At 41.4% G+C, this 20,468-nt stretch overlaps 1 protein-coding gene across 1 annotated transcript in view; it reads left to right on the top strand.

Moving 5' to 3' along the window:
* The window catches only part of MDFIC2 (MyoD family inhibitor domain containing 2), a gene marked incomplete at both ends in the record, with an annotated part of 52,798 nt that overhangs the window by 13,890 nt on the left and 18,440 nt on the right, over nt 1–20,468 (top strand). Inside the window, one exon of the mRNA XM_084632804.1 lies at nt 16,723–16,761. Within this exon, the coding sequence (XP_084488930.1) occupies nt 16,723–16,761 (39 nt within the window). The remainder of the gene's footprint in view (nt 1–16,722; nt 16,762–20,468) is intronic.

The raw sequence follows: 20,468 nt of genomic DNA, 5'->3' as shown, positions 1-20,468 counted from the left end.
GCCCAACCCTGAGCAAGGGGTAGCGCTCAATCCCAGGAGGCATTTTGTCTCACAAGCATTACACTGAAGCACTCTTCCCCTACGCTCTTCTTGCTCCACGAGGGAAAGTATGCTACTGCAACCCCTGAAAGAGTATAATTTATTTCCTCCCGGATACCTACCCAGTTAAGCTGCCCAGCAAGAAGGGAGAGAAGAGGAGTATCCCGAGAGCACGGCTGAGTAGGCCTAGCAAAAGGATGGGCGATTTACTTTCCCATGCTGCCCTATGCAGCTGAATAAGACAAGCTGTTACATATTTAATTGAAACTCCACCAGACCCAGTCTCAGCCATCTACATTTGTCCTTTCTAGCCTTCGAAGCCCTGACCACACTACAGCTCGAAGTTCAATACCTATCTTGAAAATATGTATCATGGTCTGTGCTTGTAACTGACTTGCAAATACAACTGTCGCTAGCATGACTGCAGTGACTCTAGCAAAATTTCTCTAACCCGTTTTGACAAGGAAAACAGCCATACTACTGCACTTCTACAGACCACCACAGCGTGGAACAGTAGCATAGCTTCTTAACACGATTGGATCACTGTGTAACCAGGTTAGGTGTGCACGCTTGTTAAGCCTGAAGTTTCAGAAATCTGGAGATTTTACTCACATGACTTGCTTGCTGAACATGCATCAGCCTGTTTACACAGATGGCAGCAAGTGTCCTGCTTACCAGAATGTAAGATGGATGAGGCTGCAGCCTGGAATGAGTTTTAAGGACACAGGAATTGCTGTGCTCCTGCTGACTCGCCTGGTGCCCTGGTAACTCGGATGGTGCCGAGAGGCTCTGCCCCTGTTTGCTCTTTGTCCTAAAAGGCCTATGGTGGGGTTGTTAGGAGTGCTGCTTGCCCTGGGCTGGGGCGTGGAAGGGTAGGCTGGCTCCTGAAATCAGCTGGGCGAAGCTCCGGCTGGGCTGCTAGCTCCAGCTGGGTACCTAGTCCTGGCTGCTTAGGGGCTCTAGCTGTCCTGCCTATTGCTCCTAGCTATAGCTGGCAGGCCCCCTGGGGTCAGGGAGAAATGGCTGCTCCATGTCACTGTCGCCATAGCTCCACTCTATGGTTAAAACCTTCAGGGGGAGACTTAGAGTCTAGAGTCCTTGAGGGCTCTAATCCCCGACTAGAGGAGCAGCCTAGAGTGTGTCCTCAGCCCTCCAAGCTGGGCGAGTGTTAAGTCCCTAGCCATGGGCCTCCCAGCGAAGCTCATAGCCTGAAGGGTCTGGGTCTAGCCCATGTTACCATAGCAACAGCCTTACCAGGCCAGAGGTCCTGGCGGGGGAGGACCATCATTGCAGGTTCCTCTCTAGGCTCCCCTTCTTGTTTTGTTGGGTTTTTCGTCATGAAGGCCCTCTGCATGGAGGTGAATTTCAGCTTAAATACCACACTGATAGGTGCTGGTTGGGGTCCCTCTCTATCCCAGTACACACTTCAGGGATCCGAAGTGGCAAATCTATGCATGGGGACCAGTCCCCTTGGATGCAACACATTACCTCTGATGCCCTTGGAAAAGCAGGAATTCTCTCAGCCTCACTGAAGCTTGCAGGGGCTTTGGACATCTCTCATGTTCAATCAGATAAAGATATTGAGTACAGTTTAGATGCAGATGTCTGTGCAGAATGAACCAAGCTCAAGCCAGGATTAATCCATTTATTTTTTCACTTCTGAACATCGTCATTCACAGAGTCAGATTTCGTGGCCTAAAGGGACAATTATATTCATCTAGTCTGACCTCCTACTGAACTTAGACTTCATCCAGAAATTCCTGCATCTGGTCTAACAAGAGCAGGTTGAACTACAGCATATCTTTTAGAAAGACATCCCATCCGATTTAAAGACTCCAAGAACCAGAGAATTTACCATGTCCTTTGTTAATCCGTTCAAGGGGCTAGTTACCCTCATTGTTAAAATTGAACTGCATAAGCTCTCAAGTACACTTCATGTCTGTCAAGGTTCCTTCCCCACTCTGAACGCTAGGGTACAGATGTGGGACCTGCATGAAAAACCTCCTAAGCTTATCTTTACCAGCTTAGGTCAAAACTTCCCCAAGGTACAAAATATTCCACCCTTCGTCCTTGGATTGGCCGCTACCACCACCAAACAAATACTGGTTACTGGGGAAGAGCTATTTGGAAACGTCTTTCCCCCCAAAATACTTCCCAAAACCTTGCACCCCACTTCCTGGACAAGATTTGGTAAAAAGCCGCACCAATTTGCCTAGGTGACTCCAGACCCAGACCCTTGGATCTTAAGAACAATGAACAATCCTCCCAACACTTGCATGCCCCCTTTCCTGGGAAATGTTGGATAAAAAACCTCACCAATTTGCATAGGTGACCACAGACCCAAACCCTTAGATCTGAGAACAATGAAAAAGCATTCAGTTTTCTTACAAGAAGACTTTTAATAGAAATAGAAGTAAACAGAAGTAAAGAAATCACCTCTGTAAAATCAGGATGGTAGATACCTTACAGGGTAATTAGATTCAAAACATAGAGAATCACTCTAGGCAAAAACTTAAGTTACAAAAAAGATACACAGACAGAAATAGTTATTCTATTCAGCACAATTCTTTTCTCAGCCATTTAAAGAAATCATAATCTAACACGTACCTAGCTAGATTACTTATTAAAAGTTCTAAGACTCCATTCCTGGTCTATCCCTGGCAGAAACAGCATATAAACAGACAGAGACACTTTGTTTCTCTCCCTCCTCCCAGCTTTTGAAAGTATCTTGTCTCCTCATTGGTCATTTTGGTCAGGTGCCAGCGAGGTTATCTTTAGCTTCTTAACCCTTTACACGTGAGAGCAGCTTTCCCCTGGCCAGGAGGGATTTCAAAGGGGTTTACCCTTTCCTTTATATTTATGACAATGTCCCATAAATTACACTGGGAAATTGACATTGGCCCTTATTGACACACAATATCACAGTGGAGACCAGTCTAGCTGCCCCATCTCACTTAGTCTTTCTTTGACTTGTGTGGTAAGAAGATCCAGGGCAGGTGCTTGCCTGATGGTAAAATAGTTCATTGTGGGTTCAGGGCAATCCAGGGAAAAACACTTCCCAGGATGGCTTGGTTTGGAGGTGACAAGGGAAAGATTCTTACCCAGTGAGAGTGAGGCACAGCAGATGCAGGATGCATCACTCCCAAGTACATCCTTGTGTCTGGTTTAAAAGAAGTCAACATACCTCTTACTCTTTGAAATGTGCTATTAATTACAGGCTTTGAAGGACTAGGCCCCATTGGCAGAGCTATATAGCTTGGTAGAATCTGGAGGGAAAGATGTAGTTTTCTGCCCAGTATCACTTTTTGTGGATTTGTGCCTCCTGAGTTCAAACAACTCCAGAAACAAAAAGTGAAACTCAGCTGAAACCACCACGTTTCACTTCATTTTATTTCAGGGTTGGAGAGAGAGTGGAACAGGTGCAGGGAAGGAGGCAAGACTCCTCACAGGAAGACCGAGAGGAGGGGAAGTGCTAAAACAGAGTTTACTGATTCATAAATAACAGTAAGGTGTATGATCCTTTTTAATGCTCTCTGAGTTCATGCAAATATCTCAGAGTACCTAGTAACCATTTATCCACATTACAAACGCTGCCCACAGACTGAACAACTGCTGTTCGGTGCCCAGGAATAAGCGGGTCAGCAAAGGTACAGTAATTCAGGATTGAGGAGTACAGGCTGCCTGTTGAAGATGGTAATATCAGTGTCACCTATCTGTCACTTTTAATAGCACTTTCCAATAGTGATTCATCACCCCTTCTTCTATCTCAAAAGTTACTACAAAGTTAAGAGGTAAGAGAAGAGTCTAATTCTGTGAAGGTTTCAAAGCTTGAGAACTTTGAATTTAATCTTATGGATTTAATGTGTGTGTGTTGATCAGATGACTAGCTCGTATTCAGCTATTAGTCACAATTCTCTCTTTTAGGGTGAAACTCATCCCAGTGCAGAGGACCAACACAACTCCAATCCACACTTTTAAGCCCCATTTTAAGCTCTGTTTTGAAGACACTGTGCTAGGCACAATGGTGAATTTCATCCCTAGAACCAAAGCTGCATCACACCACTGCCACATGCAAAGACCCAAATGCAGTGGAAATACAGAATTTTTGTTACAGTGGCAGGAAAAAGAGTCAGCACAAGACATTCAACTATCTGTTGCACACCACAAGGCGGTGGTCCATGGTGACTGGATGCAGAAGTGTTGAGAGAGGCATTGTGGGAGGGCCACATGAGTATGGAATATGATTTTAAGCAGAGTTTTATGACAGAGGCCCCAATTCAGCAAGATGCTTAATTCAGTGGGACTTGTGCATTTAAAGTTAGGCACGTGCTTAAGTATTTTGCTGAATCTGGGCCAAATAGGATGGGAAGATGAGGAAGGCTCTGGGCATTATTTCTGCCAATAGGCTGTAATAGAGTCTGTGGCCCAGGTGCAATGTTACTTAGCACTGTCTCTCTGATTTTCTGAGGGGATAGGTACGAATCTGTCCTCCCCACGACTCCACCTGCATAAATCCACTGTGGCTTTGCCCAGCAGCCCAGGACTTGGCCATATTTTCCATTTTTTCTTTTTAGTGAGACATATTGATATTTTTACCTATGTGTATTTTGTTTTGTTAATGGGAACTTTTTCAAATACGGTGTGGTAATGGACTGTGGCGTATGGGATTATACATTCATTATTCTCAAGAGCACTGTGTAGACTGTACCATTAAGACACGAGCAAAACAGCAGATCAGGGGCTTGGATTCTGGCAAATGAGCCCTTCTAAGCTCATTGCTCTGTGCCCGGTAGGCTTGGTTTGGCTCCCCTTTAAAGCTTTGTGCTGACTGAGTTCCGATTGCTCCAGCCAAATGTGTTAGAAAAAGGCTGAGATCACTGAGCACTCTGCTCTGGGTCAGTCAGATCAAATCAGGGTGAAGCCATGACCATTAGCTTGAAGAACAAAAAAGCACTAGAAGCAACTGGCCATTTGGTGTTCCAGTTTAATAGATAAACTGTTCTTGGGGTTTAGGAATGACAACTTACTAAATCAAGGTGGGGTTCTATTACTAGAGGAAGGACACTTATTATTTTATATCTGCTGATTTCAACTATACCTTTATCTTCCTTGGGTTTTTTGCTGGCTTTTACAAAGATAAGAGGCAATTTAACACAAGTAAAAGATTGCCATTTTACCATGAAAATAGCTGCTTCACACCCTGAGGGGCAAATTGGCGGGGGGTGGGGGGCTGGGTGTTGGAGGATTCATGATTTTGCCCTTTGCGATATTTCACTTTATCTGCACCAAAAAACGAGATGGAAATAGATGCATTTTGCTAATGGAAATAGACACATTTCAGCTTCGATCAAATTCATGAGTAATTGTGAAAAAGAAAATCTCAGGTTGTGCCCATGAATACTCAGCGAGGGGGAACACCTAGTAATTTTGCATAGTTCTGCTGACTGAACAGTTTACAGCGCTGCATAGAGAACTTTAAACAATTGACTTTCCCAATAAGACAGGCGAGGCGACACTAATAATGCTTTACACCTTCCACTATATGGTCAATGAACTTTGCTGATATTAACAAGCTAAGCCTCACACCTTTGTGAAGAAGGTTGGCCTGAACCAAAACTTTGGAAACTTAAGTGAAGGTCTGCTCCAGATCTGAACGTTGTGGCTGGATCCTATTTCTATAATGGACCAAGCCAAACCTTACAGCTGAACCTTCTTGAACCCTGAGGAAGTTCAGATCAAAACTTTGCAGACTGGGTTCATCCTTTCTATAACCTCTATATTATAGGTTGAGAGACTGAAGCACAGAAATGCAAACATTGAAAAGTGGCCACTGATCTTATTTATCTCATTTTAGAGTGCCCATCTGGCACCTTATTTTCTGAGATGTCGAGAATTGCAACTCTCATGGAAAAAGAAAAGGAGTACTACTGGCACCTTAGAGACGAACCAATTTATTTAAGCATAAGCTTTCGTGAGCTACAGCTCACTTCATCCGATGCATCTCTCATGGACTTCATTTGGAGTTGTAAACGCTATGACAGTTAGGCCCCCTATGTTTTAAGTTGGTCAACCAAAACTTGTGCCACCCAAAATCACTGGCCCTTTTTTGAAAAATGTGGTCCAACATCACAAGGAGCTAAAACTGCCACTGGCTTCACTGGGAGCAGGATCCAGCCCAAAGTGACCTAGTGTCGGTACTGTATTATTAGACTCTAGGTTTCCTGATTCTCAGTCTCATATCTCAGTCAGGACTCCTATTTACTTCAATGGGCTTTGGATCAGGCCCTTAGTGCTTTCAGGAAGGAAAGTTTGGTTATTTTAACATGAACTGGATGAAAATACCGCCCTCTCTGGGTAGGGGATGTGTACAGGTTAGGAAAAGTCAATTTCCAACCTCTGCTGTAGCTACACATTCTCCTCCTTGCTAATACCTCTCACTGTTTGTTTCTCTCTCTTTGTATTATTTAACTCTTGAATATTTTGTTATACAGGTTCCATAAAAAACACTATATAAAATAAGAGTCTAATCCTGCAAAAAGCTCAGCACTCATGCTTTGAATGCTGGGAAAACTGAGGGCATTCAACATCAGGCAAGAAGGACCATGTAACTGTTTGCAGAAAGGACATTTGTAGTACACACGCACACAAATATGCCCGTCAGTGAAACATACTTAACCTGCTGATTTTCAGTTACAGCATCTCTCTACATCCTCAATCCATAATGCTGTGCGCTGTGTTTGCTCTGCAGCTAAGATTATTCTAGCAGTTGCTTTGGAGGAAGGCCATCTTCATCCTCGAGGCAGTGTAAGCTCTCCTGTATCCAATGTCAACTAGCATTATTAGCATGTCTCTTTTAGCTGCTTATTCCCATTAATTTGTAATAATATACAAACCCATTCAAATAAATAATTGCACAGAGTGAATAAAAAAGCAATTTATACTGTTTTTTTATCTGCGACAATTTTTACAAATAGTTCTTTTAAGTAGTCTTAATAGTATCTCTTTAATATTGCCATTACAATTCACCAGAGTTCAAGAGCAGAGCAAATTTACATCTGTTAAAATAATGGAATTGACACTGATATTACATCATTGCTATTTTAAATAATCATTCTTCATAATTCCAACCTATATGCCTCAAACTGAAAATAAAAGGCTTGATCCTGCTCCCACCAAAATCAATGGTAAAACTATTGACTTCCAGGGGAGCAGGGTCTAGCCCTAAATGTGGGGCCTAAATTGACCTTACAGTGTCTCTTTGGATTTGACAGTGTTCACTTATGTAGTAAAGAAGAAGAATTCTCTTCACTGAAAGAATTACTGGGTGAAATTCTATGGCTTGTGTTGTGCCATGATAGATGATCAAGTGGTCTCTTCCGGCCTTACAAATCTATGAAGCTAGGTAGACAAGTGTGAATTTCAAGAGAATAATAGTTATCTAATTTTATCCTTTTTTTTAATACAGGAAAATAGTATTTTATAGCTGTATTTTGTTTTGATTTTAATGGAATTTTGTGATTTTGCTTCTTGGTGATTTCATTGGGATTTTGTTTTAAATGAGTATAGTCTGAAATTTCACAAATTCACCTTCTCTCAGTGAAATTTCAGGAGTGTCACTGGTCATTAAGCAAATATTTACCTGTAAAAATAAAAACAAAACTAAAAAGGGGCTGAAATGAAAGATAAGGTGTTCGTGAGGGTCTTCAGTAAACCATGAATGCAGTGTCACCGTAGACAGCATAGCTTGTAAGAGGCTAGTATTATTGTTGAAGATAATGAAATGAGTTTCCTCCATTTTCAGACATAAATCATACATAGGAAATGTAAAACCATAGCCCTTTCTCCGATCAGGGAAAAAAGTGAAATGATAACTTCAGGAAACCCAGTGTAGGATGATGATAATTTTCAAGACTATGTGATATTGGAGAATCATGGCTTGTGGTTAAGGTGCTGGCCTACAGGACAGATGAGCAACATGCAGTTCATGGCTCTGCCACTGACTTCCTGTGTGAGTTTGCACAAATGATTTGATCTCTCTGTGCTGCAGTTCCCATGTGTAAAATCCTCAGACCTCCATAGGCTATTTAGATTGTAAGCTCTTTGGGACTGCCTCCATCTAAGTGTATGTAGAGCACCTGGAGCGCCAATCATGGGGTCTCTAGCCTCTGTTGTTAATACTACTATTAATACAATGCCAGGTCACTGTATTTTACTAGAAAATCAAACCAATCAGGTGGTTGCTGGAGGTATTTATGTACTATAATACTGGGCATGTTAGATGTTTTTTGGGTGCCAGCTACTGAGTACCCTACAGAACTGTCTTATTAGAGCTAGTCTAATAACTAAAGTAATTTCAGTCTTATTTTATTACCACTGCATTGCCTAATATAAATAAAACAGCTACCATAGCTCAGCAACTTGGAGCCAAATTCAGATCTTGTTTACATCAGTGTGAAACCAGAGTAACTCCCTTTGTGTCTTGATGCATCACTCCAGATTTAGGTAGATGTGAGAGAGAGAACAGAATTCAGCCCTTTAATATTTTAAAATAAATAAGTAAATCCAGGAACAGGCAGGCTTCACTTTACTGCTTCACAATCCCTTCTCCCTCCCCCATGCTTCCCCCCAAAAACTATATTAAGGTTTTTTTTCTGTTTCCACAGCAGGACACCTGCCATGCTGCTTATTTAGGAAAAGGAAACATTTAGCTTGGATGGTAGAACAATGTCTTAAGAGCAAAGATTATTAGGCAATGGAATGAGCTGCCTAAAGAAGAGGTTGAGGCACTGTCACTAAGAAGTGTTTAAGAAGAGGTTAGAGAAAACACCTAAGGTATTAGCCTACAGGAAAATTTCACTCCATGCAAGGGATTTAGCTAATTGACCCATGGGGTCTTTTCCAACTCCATCCACTGAGATTCTTGTTGGCATTGTTCTTCGGATTCAAAATCCGGGCTCATCCAGTTCACGCCTGTAGCACTAAGTCAACATGATGGCTAGTAGAAGCCAGCCTAAGGGCTGATGCTGACTCAGACTCAGTGAATCTGATTAGCCATGCGCCTCTTAAACAGAAGCTACTACTATAAATGGCCTTTCTGACCAATTTGCCTGTCTATTGCTTCACAGTCACACACACTGCATGCTAGTCAGAGAAAGGGGTGGGATAACTGATGGGGAAGGTGTATTATTGGCATAAATCCTTATTGCTCTGAACATAGGACAATTAGCCATTGCTTCCTGGACCTCACTGGTGAGAGGAAGAGGAACGAAATAAGTGCTTGAAATGATCCAAAAGGATGACTCTTCAGTCCTTGGTCCAAATTCTCCATTCAGTCTGGCTATTTTGTGCAGTCTTTACAGATTACATGAGGATTCCTCCTTCATACAGTTGTCTTCCCAGAAAAAATTCTGTGCCATCTATACACTTGGCTCCCAACTGGGGCATAAAGGGTGTTGCCTTAGCATTCCTACACACCAGCAATCCCCTTTTAAACCCTTGCAGGGGCATCAGAGAATGTACCCAGCAAAGTTCTGAGCTTAAACACGGTTTTTAAATGAATGAGGGGAACAGAAATTGTGGAAAATGCTCACTTATCAAAGATGTATATTGCTGTTACTGACAACTGTGTTAAGAAAAAAATAGCATGCACTTAAAAACAGCCTCTTTCTTGCTTGCTGATTTTTTTTGGAGAGAGATGATTTTTAAGAAATTATTGAGACACATTATTTAAGATATGATTTTAAGAGCCTAGTTTTCCTCTCACATTATCCATGTAATTCAGGAGTGACATTGAAATCAATGGGGTGAGGTTGGTGTGAAACCAGTTTAAATGTGACCCGTATCAAGCACCGAGGCATTTGTGAATAAAATGAATCATTCTTGTTTTGTGGGATGATGCTGATATCCATGAAGAATCAGCATACAAGGCCTGATTCTCCTCTTACTTACTCCATTGTAGATCAGGAATAACTGCATGGAGATCAGTGGAGTCATACTGGTATAAAATCAATGAAATGAAAGGAGGAGCAAGCCTATAGTGCCAGATCCTCAGCAGGTATAAATGGGTTCACCTCTGCTGAGATCAATAGGAGCGGCACCCATTTGCACCAGTTGAGGATCTGGCCCTTTATCTTTATTTTATTTACATCCTGAAGCCCTGCATGTATGTTGTTTTAGGGCATTTCCCTCATTTATAAATGACAGGGGTAGGGGTAGCTCAGTGGTTTGAGCATTGGCCTGCTAAACCCAGTGTTGTGAGTTCAATCCTTGAGGGGGCCATTTAGGGATCTGGGGAAAAATTGGGGATTGGTCCTGCTTTGAGCAGGGGGTTGGACTAGATGACCTCCTGAGGTCCCTTCCAACCCTAACTTTCTATGATTTGAGAGTAGTTATGCTATAGTCACAAAATACAGCATTCTATTGACATCACAGCCAAGAAGTAAGATTTTTTTCCACTAGCATCCAGTGATAGCTATATGGATATCATCATCAGCTGCGTAAGGCTGAAGAGCCACATCATAAATTGTATGGATTGTGCAAATTTGACCACTTCACCTGAACTGTACCCACAAATCCGTCTCCATAGGGACTCCTTAATATTCCAAACTCTGAACAGCTTCTAAAAGCTTCCATTTCAGAAAAGAACTTTATGCTTTACCGCCCCACACTATCATTATTATCTGCATACATATGCACACAATATGTGGTGACGATATAGCCACATGAACTGCAAGACAGGATCAGATTAGTGGTCCATCTAGTCTAACATCCAGTCTCTGACAATAGCCAGTATCAGCTGCTTCAGAAGAAAGTATAAGAAACCCTGGGATAGACAGCCATAATATCCCTGTCATAAATCATGGGAGGAGAAAAAGTGTTCAAAAAACCCCCCATCCATGAAGATTAACCTTCTGAAGTTTCTGAGAAATTCTTCCCTCTGGGCAAAGAAGTCTGTGGCTATATGGAGGAGGCATGTAAAATGGCAGCCTTAAAACCTGTCTGAACCTAAGGATTTACAGGAGAATCTGGTCTCTGTGGTTCTCACTGGCCTCTTCCTACCAGAGGTCATGTCGCCCAGGCTCCCAGTATAACTGTACATTGCCCACTCCTGGGAATGGGGAGGGTGAAAGCCACTTTTAAAGAAGAGTAAATTGTGCGCAGCTGCTCCCTGGCTCCAACTCAACAACCCCCAACAAACCTGCACTGCATTGACCAGCTGCATGACATTTGTACAGAAGGGTTTCCACAGGCTGTGGGTGGGTGGAGAATGTGTCACTTCCCTTTCTGTTGATTTCATGGCCATTCGTTGTTCCATTGCTCCCATCCACACCACACACCAGAGGACACCATGTGACCTAAATTAATTTTTGTGTGATGCCTATTTTTTCTATTAGCACTCCTTGTTGTCACCCAGTCATGATATTTACATTGATTTATCCTCAAGCACTGTGGGTGGGTTCCTCAGTAGTGTAGTCGTTTACACTATGCTTGTTACTATGATCTATAGATTCTACGCACTAAATGGTCCTGTATATTGTACCCATTTCTGACAAAAAGGACACTTTGCCATTATAGGCATATCTGCAAGGTATCGCTTTTCATATCTGTGTCCTGTGGGATCCATGCGAAAATAGAGATTATATTTATTCAGAAATTAAATTAGATTAATAATATTTAAAGTAATTTACAAATAGCAATCAACCTCTGTAATTAAGCTCAAAAGAAAAAGGACATATTAACAATTGAGTATCTCCCCTCCTCTTAAAAATTTTAATACTTCATACCTGTTAATAATCAGGAAAATAGCCCTTTCAAAAGTAGCATTTGCAGAAATTGGTAGGATCATTTTGCTAATTCTAATAGTCTTTTAATGAAATAATTTGAAATAAAAAAGCATGGAGACTGAATGCCAATGGAAACATATTGCTGATACAATAAATTGTTAATGTATTTTCTAAATGAATGATTTAAAATAGCTATTAAAGTAAAGAGAATGAGCTTATGTTTTTAGTAATGACTTTTCTTCAAAAAGAATCTGTAAATCCCTGACTGCAATTTCACATCCCAAAAGGACCAGCAGTCCTGAGACCGGTGCTTATTGCCTTTATGTTTAAAAGTAGTATACTTGATTTTATGTCATGGTTTTAAATATTTAGATTTACGGTTGTTTATGCTTTTCTATTTTAAATCAAATCCTGTTATTCTCTCTGACACACAAAAACAATGCTCTCACCCAGTGAGGTCTATTTTTGTACATATACATATATACACATAGGCAAAATAAGTACAATTTTATTCATAGGAGTGCATAATGATTCAGGCTGTGATTGTTAATAAAAATGCATTTCTAACCATCAAATTTGAGTCTATTATTCTGAGTTAATTGCATTTGCCCTAAAGAGACTTACAACTGGCTGTCAGCCTATTTGTGTCAGTTTCATTTTATTCATCAGTCAATCTTGTCTTCCCCTTTTTTGCATCCCATATATTGATCAAATAGATTTGTTAGAGTGCCTCTGCAGCTTTAAAAAAAGTTTGTGTTATCCATCAAGTTTATTTGATTACTGTATTCGTTTGCATGTTATCTTAATTGATATTTCAGTAGCAAATAAGTGCCCTTTTGATGGTCCCACAAGATTTCCATTACTCCAATCCAAGTAACTAACTTGTGGATGTAATGAAGGTGGTGAGAAAAAATATAAACATGAAGCCTATTTTTTAAATGACTGTTAATCTGCAACAGTGCCATGTTTGAGCATTTTATATGACCGAAAGAGAAATAAGTACGGTATGAAACTTGATTTTTATAAACATCAGTGCTATACCAGTATCTATTATGCTGCATATAAAACCCATTAACAAAACACACACAGTTGGTAATATAAATTAAGATGAAATCAGATCTGGAACAGAGTGTTTTAAGGGCAGTGGGGAAAATGAAACAAGATTATTTAAGGCATAACACCTTGAAAAAAATTGGAGAAGCTGAAATTGAAACATGGGAGGGAAAACAGTGTGTTGCATGGGCCAAGTTGCTTGTAAGGGAGACAAAAATAGGTACAGATAATTACTAGAGCAAAAGGAAAGTGGCTAAATGGTGGTCCTTTCTTCTTCAATTAATAAGGATGTGATCCTGCTCCTAGTGAAGTCAATGGGAGTTCTGCAGTAAGTTATATAGAAAAAATCTGAGTTGAAATTTTGACCCCAGTGAAATCAATGGGAGTTTCACCATTAACTTAAATGGAGCCAAGATTTTAAACTGGTTCTTTTGCGAGGCAGAAGTGGTGCAGTCATTTTCCCATTATGAAAACCAGAGAAGCATTGTATACATTTTCATTATCGACTAGAGTGTGCAACTCTGGCTCATGTCAGTGAGCACTTAATCCCTGATCCTGAATCTGCACGGATGGACCCTGGAGTCTGCACGGATCCCTCGTAGCTTACGGGGTTGTAGCCAGAAGCAATGCTCTGTGACTACTAGTATGAGTAAGTGCTCACTGCTGCCAACTGGGGTTACACAGTAAGTGCCCTATTGGCAAGATTTTCCAAACATCAGCTCCCGCATTCAGATCCAGATTTTTCAGAAGGGCTCAGCTGTCATTTCAGATCAAACTAATTGGCCAATTTTCAAAAATGTGGTTCATGCTGAGAGGATCTGGGGGGCGGGGGGAAAGATGTGACCATTTTAGCAAAAAGTGCATTTTTATTGAAATTTTTTGGAATTTTTGTGGCCAGCTCTACAGCTAGTCAAAACATGGGCTCAACTTTTCATGAAAACGTGTGTGAAAAACTTGTTTCTGGTTTTCAAAGAAAAATGTCAAATTAGAAATTTTTCAACCAACTTTTTTGCTGAGGTCTTTTGATAAGTTGGTCATAAGCATCACACTTCCCGTGCGAGTTAATTGGATACAGAGCACTTTTGCAAACCTGGCCTACTTGAAAATCAGACCCAGATCTGTTTTGGAAATCTGTCTGGTTTCTTTGTATTTCTTCTCTTCAGTAGTCTTTTGTGGGCATCCTCTCATAACATTTCAGACTTTTCACTCAATCTTTTCTTCAAGTGACAACAGGGATTTTAAAACTCAATGTTCTCGAAACAAAAATCAGCTCTGCTACAGTACGAAGGCGGTTAGCAACATTTCTGAGATTCAGAATGGTGTGGAATGATAGAATAGCACAGTGTTTCAAGTCAAAGTGTTACAACCAACCAGAACGCAATATAAACAGGAACAGATGAGAAAAATACAACCTCAACACCTTGGGACAACAAAGAAACAGGGAAATGATTGCCACATAAAAGACATTTCAAAGACCTCCCAGAAAATCAGGCATAAAAATCCCCAATAAAAAGGCTCAGAAAGAAAACTGTCACACCCCCTAAGCCTCAACAGACTTTAACAAGATGTTCACATGAGCCAGAGATTGTCTCCTTCGGCAAAAGACAAAAGGCACAGAAAACAATAGTGTCTAGCGTAGGATTAGGAGGCAAGAGATAGCTAAAAAGGCTTCCTTAACCTTACAATTAGAAATCCAAACTCTCCAGCCAAGAGGATAATCAGAAACATGCTGAAAACCTATGTCACAATAACTGTTGTACCTTTCTTTACTCTTTGAAAACTGATATATATATATATATTGCATCCCCTGAGAAATGCTTTGATGACGACTCGATTACAGGCAGCTCCCGCTACCAAACCACAATCCAGCACATGTGGCAGTAACATTTTGTTTCTCATAGTTCATATTTCCCTTGCCACCCACCAGACTGAAATTAGATTACCAAAACTCAGACCAACTTTCCAAACAGGACATTCCAGTAAATGTTCTGCTAAAAGCAAATTTAAACATAATGCCGACAGACAATTGGCTTATCGTGGCCCAACCCAGATACAAATACAACTCCCTCATGCCAAATACACTAAATTAAATAGATTTTTCTCTGGTTAAAATGGAAACAACTTAGCTAATATACTGGGCACACTGAGTTTTATTGGCATTACTAATGCTCTGAAGCAAGAGGGGGAGTATTGGCAAGTGTAGAAATGAGACTGAGGAAAAAAACAGGAAACTTACAGGCTGGAAAGACATTTGCGAGCCTGTCAAGTTTATCCTAGCTATTGGAGCTAACTAGTGGCCATAAACTGAATAGCTACAGAGATTTAATTATGTGCCACATAATTCACCACAGATTAAACTTTCTGGAGCTGAACTGGCATATCCAAAACGTTACTTTATAGACAGGAATTGTCCCCAGTTTACAGAAGATAAATTTGGACACAAATTTCAGAGTAACAGCCGTGTTAGTCTGTATTTGCAAAAAGAAAAGGAGTACTTGTGGCACCTTAGAGACTAACCAATTTATTAGAGCATAAGCTTTCGTGAGCTACAGCTCACTTCCTCAGATGCATATCGTGGAAACTGCAGCAGGCTTTATATATACACAGAGAATATGAAACAATACCTACTCCCACCCCACTGTCCTGCTGGTAATAGCTTATCTAAAGTGATCATCAGGTGGGCCATTTCCAGCACAAATCCAGGTTTTCTCACCCTCCACCCCCCCACACAAATTCACTCTCCTGCTGGTGATAGCCCATCCAAAGTGACAACTCTTTACACAATGTGCATGACAATCAAGTTGGCTGCAGGAAATAGCCCAACTTGATTGTCATGCACATTGTGTAAAGAGTTGTCACTTTGGATGGGCTATCACCAGCAGGAGAGTGAATTTGTGTGGGGGGGGTGGAGGGTGAGAAAACCTGGATTTGTGCTGGAAATGGCCCACCTGATGATCACTTTAGATAAGCTATTACCAGCAGGACAGTGGGGTGGGAGTAGGTATTGTTTCATATTCTCTGTGTATATATAAAGCCTGCTGCAGTTTCCACGATATGCATCTGAGGAAGTGAGCTGTAGCTCACGAAAGCTTATGCTCTAATAAATTGGTTAGTCTCTAAGGTGCCACAAGTACTCCTTTTCTTTTTGGACACAAAGAAATTGAATAAATAGCCCAGGTTCATTTAACCTAGGAGGAAATTTCAGAGTTTAAGACATCATAATTCTCAATTGTACTTTTAAGACAACTCTCAGTATCCATTTGGAAACGGACTTCGCTACGTAATCCTTTGCTAGATACACTCTTGTTTAAACCATCTTGGAGTCACTGAGGAAGGAAAGTCACCTTTTCACACTCATTCCTTACCTGCTGCTCATGGCGGTTCCTCTCTCCAGCTCCCTGCGATCCCAATGCATATGCAGAGTATTAGAGCAGGTGCTCTGGGCACATACCATTTCATTCTGCCTAGCTATACTCCATCTCGAAAGGTGCAACTGAGAAAGATATTCCTCTTGCTGACCTGGCCTACATTTTTGTACAGTGTTGTAGTGTGGGGGGTTAAACACGTCTGCAAAGCTCTTTGTTTTCCACTGGTGCGTGAAATGATCCCTCTGTAGGTAAAGTGCTCTGGGACCAGCCTACAAAGAGCAATTGAGCACATTCTGATCAATGGGAATTCTGCACATATGGTATGCCAGGGGTACGAAAGAGGACTCTGTCTCTTCAATTAAAATAGTAGGGCTTTAGGATACATACACTGGTTTTCCAAAATACTGATATCCAGGCCATACTAGTGCTGCTACAAAATCCAGCCTCACGATGCTGTTTGTTTAATTCTTGTTTTTCAGAATTGGCCAGTCCTATCTTACAACCTCTTGGAGACTCAGGTAAGCTTCCCCACCTATCTGAGCTACCCCTTTCTGTGAGGAATATTAAATGATGTTACGATAATTATAACTATTTATATAGCACCTGTCATGCAGAAGAAAGAATTATATATAATTTAGTATGCGTAGGGAACCTGGTCTCCATCTCGTTTGGCTTTACTTATTGATCTGTCATCTGAGTCAGGTTTCAGCCCATCTCTAGAAGGTGTGTGCATATTCATTAGAACCAGCAACAGTTTAAGATGTGTAAAATAATATATCCAACTCAGAACTAAGAGGGGAATGTATGTAGGCCACCATACAGTGTATTTATGTCAGTTGTTTGCAATATTGTTGTAGCTATGTTGGTCCCAGGATATGAGAGAGACAAGGTAGGTGAGATAACACCTTTTATTAGACCGTTGGTCCAGTAAAAGATATTATCTCACCCACTTTACCTTAGTTGGGCACTTTGCTTGGATGCCGAGGTTAAACCCTCTTTCTCTTGTGAATATTGCAACGGTACCTTTTGACAGATGGTTTGATAAATAGCCACAAGGATCAGAATGTGAGCTGCATGAAACCAGCTTGTTTCAGTTTGCAGAATTTCAGCTGCCGAAACCCAGCGGTTTACTTTGGGTTGATGCAAAGCTGAGACTTCCGGGCAACTCTCACTGGCTGCCTAATGAATCTTGCTGGTTTTTTGCTTAAGTCAGAATTTAACTACTTCTTATCCCAAAAGATCTCACCTCTGCCCTACCTTTATTTATCTGCTGGAGTGGAAAGGATTGCAAAAGAACGCCCCTCACATCTGGCCACTTCTTGCTGCTTTAGGGGACTCTCTACCCCTTTAATCCAATTTAAGGCTCCTTGAAGGAGTGGGATGTCTGCCTGCTTATCCTCTCCCCATTCAGCAGCAGCAGGATTGGGAATTGTCCATCCAATCCCTCTACTTCTGTAATAGCCTTCAGCATGAGATGCGTCAGACAAAGCTGGCTATTGAGGCCTTTAAGATCACTGCCATGACTCACTCCACCCCACCCCTGACCTGACCTTCTCTGTGTTTCTGCATTAGATTGTGAGCTTATAAGATTCCGCACCAAGGACATTTGGGGATGTTATAACAACAAGCTGCTTACAACAAGCACCACATCATCTAACATATTTGTAAAGCATCAGGAACACTTCTGGCACTCAATAAACAAACCATACTAGTAATCATTGGAATTGGTCTCAGAATGTCCTGATATTGCATTGAATTGAGCTGAATACAATAGCTCTGTGCTGCATTTTTTATTGTTCCCCTCAGCCCCCACTGATTGAAGTTGCTTTGATCAGAAACTAATTAGCAGGAAGCTCATTGAGGGTTAGTTGGGCAAGGTCAAGACTACATTAATCTGTGCCGCTAAACCACGATGAGGCAAATCATTCAGTGTAACTAAGAAGTAATTCAGACTGCACTTTTGGCATTTTTCCCCCCTCTTTTGTTCTGTCAGTCTGAAGAGAACAGCTCGTGTGCTGTAATTTAGAATAGAGCTTTTTTAAAGCTTTCACTCAGGAAAAGCTTCTGGAGCTCTGGGGGTATAGCTTAGCTCAGAGAAATAGAAAGAAAGCAAGTTTGCATTGACAGCTTGATCCCAGAGAGAGGTGGCTGCCTGCTTGTCTAACAGGTCCTTTGGGTCTGGATGAGGCAGAGACAGAGGAGCAGTCATATTAAGTGAACGTGTGCTGCCAATGTTAAAGGAACAATTACCATTATTCTGCATAGTTCACTGTTTGCTTCTGCTATTTCCTTCAATAAAACCTCTTTTCACTTGCCAATTGGAGCTTGTCATGTAACAATATTTCTCATGCACAATACACATACTGAAATGCCCTTGTGTTTTTAATACATTTATAGTGGTTAACAATAGTGGTATAGTGACAGAAAAAACGTACTTGCTTTGAATACAGAATAGATTCAAAGAGGAATAAACCAAGGGCCCTGTTCTGAAAGGATTAATGCCAGACTTAGGGCTGGATATTTGCCTGATTTTGGTGTAAAAGTGGTGGCACCTCTTTCATTTAGTTGATGTCTAAATATTCATCTCCAAGGTCCAGGCTGTGACTTTCTTACTCCCATTGGGAAGGAGTTACTCACATGAGTCTTCAGTGGTGACTTCAGTGCATCTACTCATGTGGATCATCGGTTCATGTTAGATTCACAGTTAGGTTCCAGATTGGATTATATCTTTCAGACATAGTCTTATAATACATCCATAAAATGGTGAACAAGTCCTAAGGGTGACAGAGGAAGAGTGGCATCAAAATAAGTGAACAAGGAATACCGATGCTGGGATGCATGTTGACAAACTTGAGTGTGTCTGATTCTGTTCTGTGTGGGTATCTAAGATGTGGAATAGGCTTCAGAGGAAGATTGTGAAATCCTCATCATTGGAGGTTTTTAAGAACAGGTTGGACAAACACCTGTGTGGGATGGTCTAGGTTTACTTGGTCCTACTGCAGCCAGGAGAGGCTGGACCTGATGACAACTCAAGATCCCTTCCAACCCGATATTTCTATGATTATGTTTATATGGTGGAGACTTGCCCTTAGTAACAGTGTCAATGTATTAATAAAACAATGTCCATTTTTGACTCCTCTATTCTGATCAGAAATTTTATTTTGGAAACTTAATCATATTGGTAGATCGTCTAACTTGGGGTGAACAATGAACCCTGAGAGGAATGCAGGAAAACTGAATTAACATAGCTTTTGCTTCTGCAGCATTGCTGCAATTTCAAAGGATTTTTTAAAAACAAAACAAGCTGAGCAATACAGATAGAAAGATGCATCGTACTCTTAAGCTTCACAAGCTGCAGTGAAGAATACTGTGAATGAGACATTTTCAGTTATTCTTTAACTGTAATAAATAACAACAACGGCTCCCTGGTGGCTTTGCCACAAACTCCATGTGGGGGACAGCACATAGCTGCACTACTGCACGAGTACCCAGGGAAGCATACTGTGACTCCAAATCCACCTCTTGGTTTTCCCCGCTCCAAAAAAGGAGACCGACCTGGCCTCAGCCCTATATTCAGTGCAGTGTATGTCCCCTGGCATACTGGTGTAGCGGTGCTGTCTGGTAGATTTATGGGGCGGTGCCTGCCAGCCCACTCCCCGACCCACTTATGTGCGGGTGTAATAGTGGTTTTGACCACGCTGCTGCCCACAATATGGGTAGCCAGGTCCGGAGAGTGAGGACTGCTTCATGACCTCTTTCTCCACTGCGCTGGTGCCCAGGATAGGCCACAACATGCCCCATTAATAAGAATAAATATAAATCCAAAACCTCAGTTCTCTGTTCAGAAGAGGGAGGATGGTGTTGTGGTTTCAAGCAAAGGCTCGGGTTGATACGTACTTGATCTGAACTGGTTCAATCATCCCTCGAGGCAAAAAGATCAGAAAAATGCACTGTAAGAAAAAAACACTAACCACAACTAATAACAGGACAGCTTCTTTACAAAAGCCCTGTGGGACTGCAGCCCAGAACATAGCAGCTTTGCCATTTAGGAGATCCAAGCTGCAGCTTAACTTCAGGCTCCGAAACAGAGATATAGCTTCTAGGAGTCTCCGAAAGGGGACTCACTTTCTCAAGTGCAGAAAGAGTCATGGCATGATACCAGTGTGCCTTGGCCACAGACAGGAGGGAATCAATTAAAAACAGGGGGGGAAAGATTAGCTATCAC

This window comes from Lepidochelys olivacea (assembly GCF_965140295.1).
Source record: "Lepidochelys olivacea isolate rLepOli2 genome assembly, chromosome: 7".
Taxonomy (NCBI): Eukaryota; Metazoa; Chordata; order Testudines; family Cheloniidae; genus Lepidochelys; species Lepidochelys olivacea.
Note: the sequence above shows the minus strand (reverse complement) of the source record. Positions and strands in the feature narration are given on the sequence as shown.